We start from the raw sequence: 17192 nt of genomic DNA, 5'->3' as shown, positions 1-17192 counted from the left end.
GAGGTTACGGTGAGCATTGATCACACTACTGTACTCCAGCCAGGCTGATGGAGTGAAACCCTGTCTCTTAAAAAAAAAATTCTGCTGAACCTTAGTTGCCTTGTTGTATTTGAGGGTGGATCATTAAAATGCTGATTAGAAGCTCAACTCTGTGCAGGGATGCACTGGTGGGCTCTACTGTGAAGTGATTGGGCCAGGACCAGGCTGTTTTGTTTGGGAGAGCAGGATCCTCTAGTCTCTGAGATTTAAGTATATGCTAGTTCCAGCTTTCCCTTCCTCCCTCTCTGTCCTCACTATATTGTACAGCTCCTATGTTGCTTTTGCTTATTTATTACTCATGTTTGATTTGAAGCAAGCTGTTTGTGGGAGGAAGTTTCAGGGGTTTCGTGCCCTCCCCTTCCCCAAAGGAGCAATTATTTTGTATGTGTGTGTCTTTTTTTTTTTTTTTTTTTTCAGAAAACTTTTTGCAAGTTGTTTTATTTGCAATGCTAACTTTTAAAAGGCCACTAAAGTTAACTGGATTACAAACTAGGCAGAAATTGCTTTACAAAAGGAGGGAAATACCAAAATGTTAGTTTCTGTAGAGAATCCACAGTTCCGTTTTATTCAGAGCAAAAAAGAAAAAAACTTTTAATCACACTAGAAGAAACTCAGCATTAGGTTTGGAATCTGTACTCAAACTATACATGCAATGACAGTATTCTGCTAAAGCAGTCGATTTGCTGTTGTATTTGTCTACTTTTTTTGTATTAATAATTATAAACTCTACAGCAGTGCAACTAGTATTTGGAACAATCTTTACAGTGTCAGGCACATTTCGTGTTTCTTCACACCATTAGTTCTGTGTACGTGGGCTTCCTCCCCTTCAGTAAAGTTGTTTTGATATTGAAGGGCTTGGGAATGTCCACAGGTGTTTTCTCCTTGATCTTATTGGCAGCGTGTAACAAACCTTTGATAGTAGCTTGCAGCTAGAGTAAGTTCAAAGAGAGTTCCTTGGTGAATTTTCAGGAATTCTTGATCCCAAACAGGATTTTTATCTGCTCACTTTTCTTCTCAGTATTCTCAGGAGGAGGAGGAGGGTCATCTTTATGGTGGGTGCACCACTGAATGACCTTTTAAAATATTGCTTCATTAACATTTGGTAGAGGAACTGGGTCATCATCTCCTTCAATCATTCATTCCCACATCTTCCAACATGATCTTGATAGTACAGATTGTTTGGTAGTTTCCACATTAACCTCAAATATTTCTTCATTGGAACTCCACAACTACTTGAAAGCAGGCTAGAGGCTGATATGAGCCGGGCAGCATTAGCACAGAAGGGAAGTGTGGAGGACATGGCTACTCTGTGTATGTTTTTAAATGTGTGTTTTTCTGAGCATATTTTGGTGTGTATTTTTAGCTTAGAAAAATTATTGTGCCTAAGATTTTTTTTTTTTAACTTTTCCCCTTGTCACTGTTTAAGATATATTCCTCATTGATAATTGATTTCCTTATTTCTAATGACTGCATGGTATTTCGTATACTTTTATCACCAAGTTTTATCTACCCCTATTCTCCCTCTGTGATAGGCACTGAGATTACCTCCTCTTCCACTCTGCTACCATAGGATGGGCATTCTTGTATATGTTTATTTATGGGCCAGAGTGAGAATTACTTTGAATAGTGGACTCAAGAGTAGAATTACAGGGTTATGGAAAGGGGTAATGTACTTAATTTGTCTAAATATTTCAAAAATTGCTCCCCAGAATAGCTATACAAGTTTATACTCCTGTCATTAGGTTGTGAGGGTTCTCATAGTCCCTATATTCCCACCAACATTTGACATTTTTAATTTTAATTAATTTTTGCCAGTCCATTTGGGTATAAAGTAAAAAAAAAAATTTTTTTTTTTTTTGTAACAGGGCCTTGCTCTGTTGTCCAGGCTGGAGTGCAGTACTGTGATCATAGCTCACTGTAGCTTCAATCTCTCATGCTCAAGCAATCCTCCTGCCTCAGTCTCCTGGGTAGCTGGGACTACAGACTTGGTCACCATGTCTGGCTGATTTTTAAAATTTTTAGCAGAGATGAGGTATTGCTATGTTGCCCAGGCTGGTCTTGAATTCCTGAGTGCAAGTGATCCTCCTGCCTTGGCCTCCCAAAGTGCTGGGATTATAGGCATGAGCCACCATGCCTGGCGTCATTGCTTTAATATGCATGTATCTGACTGTCTTTTCATATACATGTTGTTTTTCTGTAAGTTTCTACTTTTGTTCATATTTTTAGTTTATTTTTCTATTGAGCTAGCTCTTCCTATTGTTGATTGGCAGGCATTGTTAATATTCTAGATTTTAGGCTCTTTCCTGATTTAGACACTGAATATCTTCTTCCATTCTGTTGTCTATCAGCTTTGTTCATGATATGCCTTATTAATCAAAAATTTAATTCTGAAGTTATTAAATAACTTTTTTGCTTCTGAATTTGATTTTGTAGTTTAAGAAACTCTTCCCCATCTCTGTCAAAAAGTAGCCTCCTACATTATCTTCCTTAGACTTTTGCCTTTCACATTGAGCTTTTAATCATCTCAACTCACCCTTTTTAAATCATGGTGGCCATCTTTGAGTGTGAAATCAAGACATAGTGTATGTAGTATGAGTATACCTAAGTGACTCACAAAAAAGGAATCTTTGACATTAAAGTTTTTCTGGTCAGCCCTGGCCATGGGCGTCTAGTTATTGAGGAGTTTTATTTGTGAACTGTGGTAAACTAGACATAATACAAAATTTACCATCTTAACAATTTTTAAATGCATTGAATCCCTTTTTTTCAATATGGTGAGAAATAGGGATCCAATTTTATTTCTCTCCACATAGCAACCTAGTTTTTCCAGCACCATCTAAGCATCCTGTCTTTTCCTTGTTGATGTGTGATGCAAATTTCATCTCTTAAATGATTTTGTTCTTTGTTGTCTTAAAGCATTGGATAAAATCTACAGCTCATTAACGAGTACTAGAAATAACAAACATCTAGGCTTTTCCTCACTTCAATGGGAATGCTCCCAAATTTTTATAATTATGATATTTGCATTAGGCTACTAGTTGGTTTTTTTTTTTTTTTTTTTATCATGCCAAGAGAATTTCTTTTCATTTCTACTTGAATATTTGTTTTGTTCAGGAATGGCAGTTGAATGTTATCAAATGGCTTTTTAGAATTACTGGTTTCTATTATTTCTCCCTTGTGTCTGTTAATGTAGTAAATGAATTTTTAAATGAACTTTTTATTCCTGGGCTAAGCCTTACATGGCTCTTTTATTGTAGTATTGGATGAAATTAGATATTTTAGTTAGCACTTCTGAATTAATGTAAGATTGGTGTATAGTTTTCTTCTGTCATGTTGTCCTCACTTGATTTTGGTTTCAAGCTTTTCATGTTTTCCAATAAGCTCTGGAATGTGAAAATTACCTGTTTTTTACAAGTTGTATAGAATTTGTTCATAAAACTGTCTAGGCCAGGGCAGATTCTTTTTTTTATTTTCAACTTTATTGAAGCATAGTGTACACATAGATTCAATATGTATTTCAGTAAGATACACAGCATAAATGTCCAGCTTACTAAATTATCACAAGCTGAGCACTCCCTGAAAGCCAGCACTCAGATCAAGAAAAACAGCATATTAACAGCACCCTTGAAGCCTTCCTTTTTCTTCCAGGCACTGTCCTTCTGTCCAGAGGTGACTACTACTCTGATTTCTAACAGCATAGATCAGTTTTCCCTATAAATGGCAGTCATATAAAATGGAATCATACATTATGTTCTTTTTTTGTTGAGGTTTTCTCCAAGTTATTAGCAGTAGTTGTAGGTTATTCGTGGATGTGTGATATTCCCTATGTAAATATACCATAAATTAAAATATTGGTCATTTTTGTAGTTTCCAGTGTTTGCCTGTTATGAATGGTTCTCTTAAGAATATTTTCCAGTTTATGTCTTTTGGTGGATATAAAAATCTTCTCTGAATGTGATTGACAGAACAGTAGCATTGGCATCACCTGGGAACTTGTTAGAAATGAAGAATCTCATACCGCACCCAGGACTGCTGCATCAGAATGTGTGTTTTAATGAGATCACCAGGTAATTTGAATGTACATTACTGTTATACTCTGAGGTCTCTACTTGGAAGACTTGACGCTAAATTCTAAGTGTTTAGTATTTTAGCTACTTTGGATAATGAAAGGGATTGGAAGTCAGGACAGCTGGCAACCCTAAGCACCACTAAATAGTTCCAAAACTCTTTGCCACCAAGTCTTTTCTCATCTTCCTTTAATTTTCCTCATTCTGGTTTAGGCAAATCACTGTGAAGAAAGGTTGGAAGATTATCGAGTCCTAGAGCTCATACTGAAGTCTCATACATAATTGGGTTTTTTTGCTTGGTGGTTTTAGTATATGGATTTTTTTTAAGTTGTTCAATATTTGAGCCTCTTTGGATTTGGTCCAAGTGTAACTATGTTGGGAGATATTCTTTGTGGTCAGTTGTTGGGGATTGTGTACACTAACACTAAATTCATTTTAAATGGACTTCATTTTTATTTCTTTTGGTTTATTTTCGTGGATTTCGTAGCATTCAGGAAGAACATCTATACTCCATCATTTATTAGTATTAGGGGCTTATTTTTATTGCTATGTATAATATGTATTATGGGGACTGCCATGATATATATCAATGACAGCATATCATTACATTCATGAAAGTGAATATAAACTTTCACATTTACATGTGAAACTACTGTGAGATTTAAAACTACTAAAAAATGGAAAGGAAATAATTGTATATTTTCCTTAGGATTGTGTGCTAATAACAAGGTAAACTGGGTTAATTCTTTCTTAGAACCTTATACTTTTGTACTACATTTTTATGTATTTTTTATTTACATAGGTTTTTGGGGAACAGGTGGTGTTTGCTTATATGAGTAAGTTTGTTAGTGGTGATTTGTGAGATTTTGGTGAACCCATTACCCGAGCAGTATACACGGTACCCCATTTGTAGTCTTTTATCCCTCACCCCCCCATCCCACTCCTTTCCCCAAGTTCCCGAAGTCCATTGTATCATTCTTATCCCTTTGCATCCTCATAGCTTAGCTCCTGCTTATGAGTGAGAAGATCTGCTATTTGGTTTTCCATTCCTGAGTTACTTCACTAAGAATAATGGTCTCCAATTCCATCCAGGTTGCTGCAGATGCCATTATTGCATTTCTTTTTCTGGCTGAATAGTATTCCATTGTGTATGTATACACCACTCATTGATTAATTGGGCATTTGGACTGGTTCCATATTTTTGAAATTGCTAATTGTGTTGCTATAAACATGCGTTTGCAAGTATCTTTTCATATAATGACTTCTTTTCCAACTAGTGAGAGGTAGGATTCCCAAGAAGAATTGTTACCCTGTGACTTTATTATAGAATCTTTATTGAAGAATTTTTCATTAAAAAAATCTACTGTATTAAAGTCCTATGTAAACCATAAAGCTTAATGTTTTGAACCACCACTAATTGTAAGAACATTACCCACCAGGCACGGATGGTTCACGCCTGTAATCCTAGCACTATGGGAGGCCGAAGTGGGTGGGTTACTTAAGGCCAGGAGTTCAAGACCAGCTTGGCCAATGTGGTGAAAACCTGTCTCCACACAAAAAAAATACAAAAATTAGCTGGATATTGTGGTACATGCCTGTAGTCCCAGCTACTCAGGAGGCTGAAGCGGGAGAATTGCTTGAACCCAGGGGGCAGAGGTCGCAGTGGGCCGAAATTGCGCCACTGCACTCCAGCGTGGGCGACAGAGCAAGACTCCATCTCAAAAACAACAAAAAAATTCTCATGCACATTTGGGTTGTTTCCTTTTTTGCTGTTATGAACAAACTCATCATTCCTTAGTTTGCTAAGTATATGTTAAGTCATGAAAGGTGTTAAATTATGTCATATACTTTTATCTGGAGAGATTAGTTTTTTTTTTTTATTAATGTATGTTACCTTTTTTAGATGTTGTAATGTTAAATACCCTTGCAAAATGGGATAAACCCAATTAGTTATAATATATTTTATCCGTTCAATTTACTGTTGGGTTTGGTTTGCTAATATTTGTTTTTGAGATTTTGTATCTATGAGTAAGAGGTTTATAATTTTCTTCTGAACTTTCATATCAAGATTATGTTGGTCTGTAAAATGAGTTAGTGAGTTACTTCTGTTTCCTGGAAGAGTTGTGTGACAGTTGAATGATTTGTCCTTTGAGAGTTTGATAGAACTCACCTGTAAAACACGATCTCTCTGCATCTTTCTGATGCAGAAATTTAAGTACTGATTTAACTTCTGTAGGAAAGTTGGGTTTTTTATTGATTCTTGAGTCACTTTTGGTGAGTTAATTTTCTAGGAACTTTTTCATTTCTTTTAATTTAGTAGCATAAAGTTGTTCAGAGAAGTTCTCTAGTTGTCTTTCTCTTCTATCTTTGAGATTCTTTTTAAACACATTTCTAATACTATTCATTCGTATCTTTGTATCTGTTCTCCCCTCACCCCTCTTACTGGTCCTGTAGTAATTTGTTACCCTGGCAAATTTTATAGGTCTTTTAGAAGAACCAAGTTTTGGCCTTTTTGAGCCATTATATTACGTTTGTTTCCTTAAAAAAAAAAAAAAAAAAATAGAGACAGAGACAGAGAGAAAGACAAGGTCTCCTTCTGTTTCCCAGGCTGGAGTGCAGTAATTTAATCATAATTCACTGCAGCCTTGAATTCCTGGGCTCAAGTGATCCTCCTGCCTTAACCTCCCAAGTAGCTGGGTCTACAGGTGTGCATCACCACACCCAGCTACTTAATTTTTTTTTTTTTTTTTTGGTAAAGATAGGGTCTTGCTGTGTTACTCAGGCTGGTCCCAAATCCCTGACCTCAAGCATCTTTTCCCACTTTGGTCTCCCAAAGCTGTTTCCTATTTTATTAATTTTCATTCTTTATTTCCTTTACTTTTGTGTGATTTACTTTGTTTTTCTAGTATTCTTGTTGAGATGGCTATTAAGCTTATTGAGTTCTTATTTTCTAGCGTAAATAAATACTGATAAAGTCACATTTTTATCATATAATTTGAAGTATTTTTGAACTTCCATTGTGCTTTTTTTTTGAGCTGTGGGTTATATAGTTTTTTTAAAAATATGTCACCAAATGGGATTTTAAACAATTTGTTTCATATTTAATAGCTTTTGATTTGATTGCATTGTAAAAGAATCTCATGTATATGAATTGATTTTTGAACTCTTTTGTTGAATTTGCATTATGGCCTTCTACATGGCCAGTTTATAAACACTCTCCATTGTTGAAGAATGTGGGCTCTTTAATGTTGAATGCTGTGTATGTCTGTGAAATCCATATGCATACTATTGTATGGATGACCATAATTTCTTTATTCCACTTTGATCATTTATTTGGTATTACAGACAATGCTTATAGAAACATTTTTGTGTGTCTTTCTGGATATCATGTGATTGTATCCAGAGGAGAAATTCATGTTACTGTACTTTCAGCGTATATGCCTTTTAAATTAGGATCAAGTTTGATCTAGTTTATACTCTAAATACAGTGTATGTTTTGTGCTTGTTTCCCTGTGTCTTTGTTCTGGCTATTAGCAAACTTAAGACTGTTTTCCATTTTTTAAAAATTTATTTATTTTGTTATTTTCTTTCAGGGAATGGAAAGGACTGTTTTCCATTCAATTAGGAGGTTAAAAATTACTGTCTTTTGATTTCTAATTCTTTATGAGTGAGATTTAGTCACAATTTATTTTTCTTTTGGAGAGCTATTCATATAGCCATTTTTTTTTTAACTGGGCTGATTGTCATCTTTTTTACTGCTATATAAAATTTCTTCTTTGCCACATGTGGCACATTAAGAAGGCTTAAGGTTTGCAAGTACTAGATACTTGTTTTTTTTTTTTTTTTTTTTTTTTTTGAGACAGAGTCTCGCTCTGTCACCCAGGCTGGAGTGCTGTGGCCAGATCTCAGCTCACTGCAAGCTCCGCCTCCCGGGTTCACGCCATTCTCCTGCCTCAGCCTCCTGGGTAGCTGGGACTACAGGCGCCCGCCACCTCGCCCGGCTAGTTTTTTTTTTGTATTTTTTAGTAGAGACGGGGTTTCACCGTGTTAGCCAGGATGGTCTCGATCTCCTGACCTTGTGATCCGCCCATCTCGGCCTCCCAAAGTGCTGGGATTACAGGCTTGAGCCACCGCGCCCGGCCGATACTTGTTTTTATTTGACTGACTTCAAAATGTTGTTTGCTTTAGAAATGGATGATGGACCTTCTCGAAGAGATCATTTTATGAAAAGTGGATTTGCCTCTGGGCGGAATTTTGGAAACAGAAGTAAGCATCTTTGTCTTTCCTTAATCTCCTGAACTGTTGAATAATTGTATATATAGAGGCTTTCATAGCCATTTGGTACAAAACTAAGTCTGTTGTAACTTAGTGTATAGTAGACTTGGTGTTGAGATAATGAGTTCATCATTTTTCCAAGTTCATTTTCTTTTTACTGTTTTACTTCTTTGGGCTAGTAGGGAGTAATGTTAAGTTGATTAGACAGATTGGTTGGAGGGATGGATGGGTTGGATGGACGGATGATTCACAGAGCTGCTTCTTAACGTGTTTATGATATTGATTTCCAACAATTGACGTGGGAAGAATGTTTGTAAAAGCTTCAGGGATTAGAGGTGAGAAGGACTCTTTCTTGAATTTTATATTTTTCAAGAAAAGGCAGTACAGGAAACGTGTTAGCTCATTAGTATTAATTTTTTAAGAGCTTATTCTGCTATTATTGGATTTTTTAATTTTACTTTTAGAACAACCACCTGATATGACATAATGACACAGCAAAACCTCTTTCTACAGTCCGTTTTTAGACTTAATATTAACATGCTAGAAATACTATGCACTGTATTTTATTATAGTGCAATAACATATTAGAACTTCGTTAAATTTATTTGAAAATCCCTATGGTCATTTTTTTTTTTTCTTTTAGGAGATGTTATAGCTAGGGCTATTTGGGAAATATACTTGACACTTATTCTTGAATTTATGAGATGTTATTTTTTGAAAAACTCTATTGATACTTTCAGATATTTTTGTTGTGGAAACTAAAAGATGCATGATGTTTTATTTGACATTTGGAAAATTTCTTTAGATATAGTGAATGCATATTTGAGTCTTATATTTTGACATGTTTCTGCCACTAATGGAAATGATTAATCAAATATACACATATATTTTGGTTTTTAAGCCTGCATATTAAGATGCATTGCTTATTTGGACAATGTAATTGTGCTAAGAGATTCAAATGAGGTTTTATTAGCTACTACTGACATTAGAAATATTTTAATATATTTAGGAGCATATTTAGTATTTAGATATATTTTAAAATTACATTTTAGTAGAGGTTTTGTGATGTTTTGATACAGTCTTCTAAATATTATTAAATAAAACCTTTTTCAGTGAGAAAATCATCGCTGAGGCAGATTTTACCACAAATTATTTTCATATTTTAGGTTGAAATACACATAAAATTTCTGATTAGAACTCTCAGTTGTTAATACTTTAAACAATTAGCTTTATATTTTATATAACCTGGGACATTTGTAGACCCATGAGTATAACTTACTTTCTGTATGATTCTTCCAATATTTTATATAGTTTCTTTTTTTTTTTTTTTATTTGAGACAGTTTTGCTCTTGTTGCCTAGGCTGGAGTGCAATGGCACAATCTTGGCTCACTGCAACCTCCACCTCCCAGGTTCAAGCAATTCTCCTGCCTCAGCCTTCCAAGTAGCTGAGATTACAGGTGTGCACCACCACCCCCAGCTAATTTTTTTGTATTATTAGTAGAGAGAGGGTTTCACCATGTTGGCCAGGCTAGTCTCAAACTCCTGACCTCAGGTGATCTACCCACTTTGGCCTCCCAGTGTGCTGGGATTATAGACGTGAGCCCCTGCGCCTGGCCTACATAGTTTCAATCTTGATTTTCTTCTCAGTAGAACTTGCATAACTAATAATGTGGTTTTCGAAGTTGACTCTTAATTGCTTAAAATATCAACTAGCTTGTTATGTCCTGTGAAGTATGTCTAAGTAGCTTGGACTTCTTAAATCACACATCTTTGAAATCTGATTAAAATACTTTTTATAGGCCAGGCGCGGTGGCTCAAGCCTGTAATCCCAGCACTTTGGGAGGCCGAGACGGGCGGATCACGAGGTCAGGAGATCGAGACCATCCTGGCTAACCTGGTGAAACCCCGTCTCTACTAAAAAAAAATACAAAAAACTAGCCGGGCGAGGTGGCGAGCACCTGTAGTCCCAGCTACCCGGGAGGCTGAGGCAGGAGAATGGCGTAAACCCGGTCGGCGGAGCTTGCAGTGAGCCGAGATCCGGCCACTGCACTTCAGGCTGGGTGACAGAGCGAGACTCCATCTCAAAAAAAAAAAAAAAAAAAAATACTTTTATAGTTGGGCATACACAATTTTACCTGTGGGTTTAGGAGTTACACAGATCCCTTTTAACTCCCCTCTACAAGGGTATTACAGAGGTAAGTAAGACAGTATATAGGAATCACAGGGAATGCTTTAATTTTTTTTTCAGTGGTAGTTTAAAGCGTCATTTATGCTGTTTGGGATGTCTCTCCTGTTCTTTTTTTAATTTTTTATTTTAAATAATCCTGCTTCTTGCTATCACATCTCTGCCCTCGAGATTTTTAATTTAGTGGTAGAGAAACACATGGAAAGAAATACTCCTTTAAAAAGGTACAGATAGTATGCTGTGGGAATGTGGAAGAAGGATAAATTATGACTGGAGGGCTAAAGGAAGACTTCACGTAATTGTTTTTTTGAAGAATGCAATGAATTTTGATAAGACAGATAGGAAAGCAGGGAATGCTATGCCAAAGGAATAGCATGTACAAAGATATAAAATTAGCAGTTGACAATGTGGAGTTTTGGAGTTGTTCGGTGTGAATTAAAATGTTGGGTGTTTAGAATTATGTAGTGAGAAACAAAACTAAGAAAGTTAGTATGGGGAAATAGTGTGGTGAAATGGGGAGGCCAGGAGGGGAGTGGTAGTCTTAGGTTTTTCTCTTATGTATTCCCTTGTTTTAATTTTAAAAGTGGAAAGGATGTGATAAATATAAGAAATAGAAAAATAAAAAATAGAACAGTTAAACAGGACACGAATATAGCATTTTCAATAGCAATGACTTTCACACAGGGCAGAGTGTAACAGCTGGCTCTATCAGGATGAGAATTCAACATACAGAAAACTATGGAGCAGAATTTTCCTGCTTGAAGGTCTCCAATGTAATACCAATAAGTAGAAAGCTATATTTCACCAGTAGTAGATTTGTTTTTACCTTGGTATCATAATTTAAGAGTTTTTAAGTCACAGGTATGTTAATTAATTTTAGGTTTCTGTGCTACTCTATTCCCATCCTTGGAAGTCCCTTTACGCCGGAAATTCATTTAATTCTTAGTTTTTGATGATGACACACTTAATTTTGTATGTTGAAGAGTTTATCTGACCTTTTTCAGATGCTGGTGAGTCTAATAAAAGAGATAATACATCCACAATGGGTGGTTTTGGAGTTGGAAAGAGTTTTGGAAACAGAGGTAATTACTTGGTTATGATATCTTACAATCAAAACTTGAGTGATTTTTTAATAATTGAGTTTAAATACTGATTGACAGACATTCCATATTGACATTTAATTTGAAGGTATATATTCCCTGAGTGCCTTTGCACTAAAGATTATTTTATTTAAACTTATTAAAAATATTTTTTAATTTTATGAAAGATTACTGATGAATACTTTTAAAATTAATTCTAGAGACATGTCTGTATGCTCCAGAGATGCATAACTCTTAGATGTAGGTTTTTAGGAAATAAGTTTGAAAGCAAACAAATAATTTTTAAAAAGAGTGAACAAAAAGAAGCTAACAAGATTTTCATGTTATTGAGGAGAAAATCATTGAGTTATTGGATTATAATTTAGTTGTATTGTCCTTAGCAGATGAAGAGATTGAGTTTGTAAAATTTTGAGAATTTTGATGGTTTGAAATAGAAAACATATAGTGGTTACACTGACATATTCCTCTGTTTTGCCTATGTGCATATAGAGGAATATATGACAATTGAGGTAATATAGAATTGGCTGAAAAGAAAGTTGTTTTTAACCTTAAGAGAATGGAGTTGATAAACTCATACAAAGCAGAGATTGTTTACAGCCTGAGTGAATTTGCATGTGATAGCTATGTATACAATTGTGTATTGCTTATCTTAAAAGTCTTCATAACTAGTAGTCCCTGTGTAGTTATTATTTTTATTATTATTTTTTTACCACAGAGGTACAGGAAATTGTTTCATTTTATATTTTGTACAGGTTTTTCAAACAGCAAGTTTGAAGACGGTGATAGCTCTGGTTTCTGGAGAGGTAAGGTCAATATTTTTGTGTTTTAAAATTTAATGTCAAGAGTACGTGCTAAAAAAGAGAAATGAAGATTAAGTCTCTTAGTCTGGGCCAATTCTAACTTATTTAAACCAGATTTTATGACGTAGCTACATCCAAAGCCTTAACCAAGGATATTACTGCTTTGTACATAACGAATTCTTTGTACATAAAGAAAACAGGCATACTAATTTGACCTGTTGCCATCTGCCTTAATCCATGAGGTACAACTTTTGAATGCTCTGAAACTTAAGAAAATGGGGATAGTGGCTGGGCGCGGTGGCTCAAGCCTGAAATCCCAGCACTTTGGGAGGCCGAGGCGGGCGGATCACGAGGTCAGGAGATCGAGACCATCCTGGCTAACCTGGTGAAACTCCGTCTCTACTAAAAACTACAAAAAACTAGCCGGGCGAGGTGGCGGCGCCTGTAGTCCCAGCTACTTGGGAGGCTGAGGCAGGAGAATGGCGTGAATCCGGGAGGCAGAGCTTGCAGTGAACTGAGATCCAGCCACTGCACTCCAGCCTGGGTGACAGAGTGAGACTCCGTCTCAAAAAAAAAAAAAAAAAAAGAAAGAAAGGAAATGGAGATAGATAGTAAAAGGAAGTAGTCAAGAAGTGAAACTTCACTCTCTATATAAATACAGTTTGTGATGTGTAAGGTCATATTTAGATTCAAATAAATCTAAGAAAAAGTTTCTTGAGAATGTAAATCAGTGCTGAAATTAAAGACATTTCCATTGAAGGTACTGAACTCTACAGGAATACAGAGAATGATGAGAATAATGATACCAGAAGATGGACTGTGATAAACAGTGCATTCCCAAATCTGATTGAGTCGATTTGGGTGAGGCCTTAGAACCTGTATTTAAAAGCATCCATGGTGATTCTGATACCTCCTGTGTTTGGTAACCATTGATGTATAAAATCTTTATAACATAGAACACTTTAGGGTGCCAAACTTGGCTTCAAACTTGTCCCTGCCTTGCTACCTGCTAGTTGAAGTAGAACAAGCTGCTTAATTTTTCTAAGCCAGTTTTCTATTCCATAGAATGGAAGGTATTCATTTCATAGGTGGTTAGGCAGACTAAGTGAGAATGCGTGTAAAAGCACACAGCTCGATACAAGACACATTCATGATAAACACTCAGATGTCATCTATCTTTCTTCATTAAATATTTGAAGCTTGATCTTATTAAACACTTTGATTCCCAAAGTCAAAACCAAGTCTAGACCTGATCACCTTAAAACACTTTTGGTATAAGGCCAGATTTTAATTATCAAACGAGACTGTTTCTCCTAACTATTGCCAGTCTCTTTCTCCCTACTTCTCTTCTTTTTCTCCTATCCCATTCAAATGAAAACATATATGACGTAGAACTAGTATTTGTGAGAGAAGAAAAATGCCATCATTTTTATTCTTTTCCATTTCTATTTGTTTCTATTCTGATCTCTCAACTTTGAATTCATTTAATATTCAAGATCATTTCTACTTATACACAGACCTTTCTACCTACTTGATCCCTTTCTAGAGATGGTGGGCCAGAGAGCTTTTGAATAAAAATTCCACTTTCTGATAGCAGTTGAGAGAACTTTTCTCCGAAGTGGCCTGCTTTCTTCTTTTTTCCTTCTTAGTTCACCTAAAATAATATATATATATTATATTATATTATATGTAATATGTATTATATATTATAATATATATTATGTATAAATAAATAAATGTATATATAAAATATATAATATATCCCATTCAAATGATTATATATTATATATGTTATATATTAAATATATATTATATATTAAATATGTACATGTAATTTATATATATGTATATATAATATATATATGGATTGAATTCATTCATTATCCTGATTGTTAACAAGCCCAAGTTTCGAGCTCACAGTGGAAACTTTTTACTCTGGACACAAATGGATAGTATGTTTTTAAATTTTTTTCGCCTGTAATCTACTTTGCTTAAGCTGGTATATTGTAGTGATAAGGAACTCAGATACTGGATTTGAACACCTAGGTGTGAGACTCAGATCCTCCTCCTGGCAATTATATTATCTTGAAAAAGCCTGTAACTTTCTGTTTTTCATTTTCCCTATTTATAAAATGATGATTATATCTACTTCACAAGGTTTTTGTGAAACTTTAAAAAAGTTAATACATATGATACATTTAGAACAGTGCCAGGTACATACTTTCTTTATATGTTGTTATTATTATTACTAATTTTTGAGACAGAGTCTCGCACTGTTGCCTGGGCTGGAGTGCAGTGGCACAGTTTTGGCTCACTGCAACCTCTGCCTCCAGGGTTCAAGTGATTCTCCCGAGTAGCTGGGATTGTAGGCGCCCACCATAACACCTGGCTAATTTTTTTTTTTTTTTGGTATTTTTAGTAGAGCGGGGTTTCACCATGTTGGCCAGGCTGGTCTCAAACTCCTGACCTCGTGATCCACCCACCTCGGCCTCCCAAAGTGCTAGGATTACAGGCATGAGCCACTGTACCAGGCCATGTGTTATTTTTATATAATTAATAGGTTGTAACTAATCTTGGGATCATTATCTCATTTTTGTTTGTGCTTAGCTTTATTTCCTAACTATAGAGATCACTTATTTTTTAAAATACTTTTTTATTTTAAAATAGTTTTATTCATAAGAAGTTGCAAAAATAGTATGGAGGTTTTTCATGTACCCATCACCCAACTTCTCTTAATGTTTTCTATTTTTATTCCCACTGTGATCAAAATAACTATAGGTTTATTTTAGGGAAATAATTGGCCAAAGATATTGTGAGACTCTTTTCCTTGCCAGGTCCCAGATTAATAGTTGTTTTTTTTTCTCTAAGGCAGTAAATACTAGTTATCATCATTGTTATTCCAGGGCCAACTTTTCCAAAATTATTTCCTGCCCTTCTACATTGTATTAAGTCCTACTTTCCAGAAAGTTGTCTTGTTAATGGCTCTTCAGGATTGTTTGTCAGTTGTCAGCTGCAGCTGAAATAGGAGACTGCAACAAGAGCTTTGAGTCACTGTTTATTGTAGAACAATATTAGCTGTTAAATGGATTGGGACTTTTACACAGGAACTTAGCTAATAGCCTGCAAGCTCTTTAGTCACTTGCTCTCATTATTTTGACTTAATGTTCCCAGATGACAAGTACAAAGATCCCTTGAAACCATCTTTGTATTCCTGAATGTGACTTTTTTTGGAATCTTCTGGAAAGCTTGATGATACAGTAATAACATAGAACTTTTACATTTTGAAAAATCATTCCTTTCAGAATAAACATTTCTGGGAATGGGGCCTAGGAATTTATTTTTAACCAACTCTCCAGGTAGTTTTCAGGCCGCCTTCAGTATAGTAATCTCTTATACCACTATTTTAAAACTCTGGGAATGTTACTTCTTAATATCATTAAAAATGGAAAAGCTAGGATATCCCCAAATTATTTCATTAGGATGAATGGGGGAAAGTTTGCATATATTTAAGAAAGCGCAAATGTCTCAGGTTTATTAAGAATGGTAGATTGGCTCGGTGTGGTGGCTCACAGCTATAATCCCACCACTTTGGGAGGCCAAAGTGGGTGAATCATCTGAGGTTCAGGAATTCAAGACCAGCCCGGCCAACATGGCAAAACCACATCTCTCCTAACCGCATCTGCTAAAATACAAACATTAGCCAGGCATGGTGGCGCGTGCCTGTAATCCCAGCTACTCAGTAGGGATAATCGCTTGAACCTGGGAGGTGGGGGTTGCAGTGAGCAGGGGTTGTGCCAGTGCACTCCAGCTTGGGAGACAGAGCTTGACTCCATCTCCAAAAAAAAAAAGTAAATTACAGAAAAGATATGACGTTATAAATAGAACAGTCTAGTGGTCTATGGACCTTATGTGAGAACCACTTGATTACTTAATAGTTTAGATATTCCTGAAATCATTTTTGGTCAAACTGAAATTTATGAAATTCTTAATTTTTTTTTGACTTGTTTTCCCTAGTATAATGCTTGGCAAATAGTAGGTTCTCAATTTCATGTAATAACATTTAATATTTAGATACATGAGATGATTTGCATAGGGAATTGACTCTGAATAATGTCTTTATATTTCTGTTAAAATTATTTGAAGGAATATGTTTATATTTTAACTTACGAAAATATTTTGTTTTCTAACTAACTTATCTTGTGACAGTGCTATTCTTTACATATTGCATCATTTAAGTTAATTAAATGCTATTTACATGTTAAACTTTTATTCAAGAGTCTAGTAATGACTGTGAAGATAATCCAACACGGAACAGAGGCTTTTCCAAGAGAGGCGGTAAGGACCACATTTTGGAGCAATTTGTGCTTTTGTGCTTAACACAGAGACACTAAACTGGTAAAACTGATTTTGAAGGAGCTGGATGAAAAATACTGATGGTGGGCCGGGCGCAGTGGCTCAAGCCTCTAATCCCAGCACTTTGGGAGGCCGAGACGGGCGGATCACGAGGTCAGGAGATCGAGACCATCCTGGTTAACACAGTGAAACCCCGTCCCTACTAAAAAATACGAAAAACTAGCCGAGCGAGATGGCGGGCGCCTGTAGTCCCAGCTACTCTGGAGGCTGAGGCAGGAGAATGGCCTAAACCCGGGAGGCGGAGCTTGCAGTGAGCTGAGATCATGCCACTGCACTCCAGCCTGGGTGACAGAGCGAGACTCCGTCTCAAAA

At 35.8% G+C, this 17192-nt stretch overlaps 1 protein-coding gene and 1 pseudogene across 4 annotated transcripts in view; one reads left to right on the top strand and one right to left on the bottom strand.

Moving 5' to 3' along the window:
- Positions 1–17192, top strand: part of DDX4 (DEAD-box helicase 4) — a 73839-nt gene that overhangs the window by 11355 nt on the left and 45292 nt on the right. For 2 of the 4 annotated variants that reach the window (XM_023210438.1, XM_023210436.2), the window contains exons 4-7: positions 8295–8372; positions 11572–11649; positions 12420–12470; positions 16743–16802. In XM_023210438.1, the coding sequence (XP_023066206.1) occupies positions 8295–8372; positions 11572–11649; positions 12420–12470; positions 16743–16802 (267 nt within the window). Of the gene's footprint in view, positions 1–8294; positions 8373–11571; positions 11650–12419; positions 12471–15741; positions 15824–16742; positions 16803–17192 lie in introns of those variants that run through there. The other 2 variants (XM_023210437.1, XM_023210439.1) reach the window with 2 other exon arrangements.
- LOC111541568 lies at positions 799–2701 on the bottom strand (annotated as a pseudogene).

The sequence above is a fragment of the Piliocolobus tephrosceles genome, chromosome 4, assembly GCF_002776525.5.
Source record: "Piliocolobus tephrosceles isolate RC106 chromosome 4, ASM277652v3, whole genome shotgun sequence".
Lineage (NCBI taxonomy): Eukaryota > Metazoa > Chordata > Mammalia > Primates > Cercopithecidae > Piliocolobus > Piliocolobus tephrosceles.
Note: the sequence above shows the minus strand (reverse complement) of the source record. Positions and strands in the feature narration are given on the sequence as shown.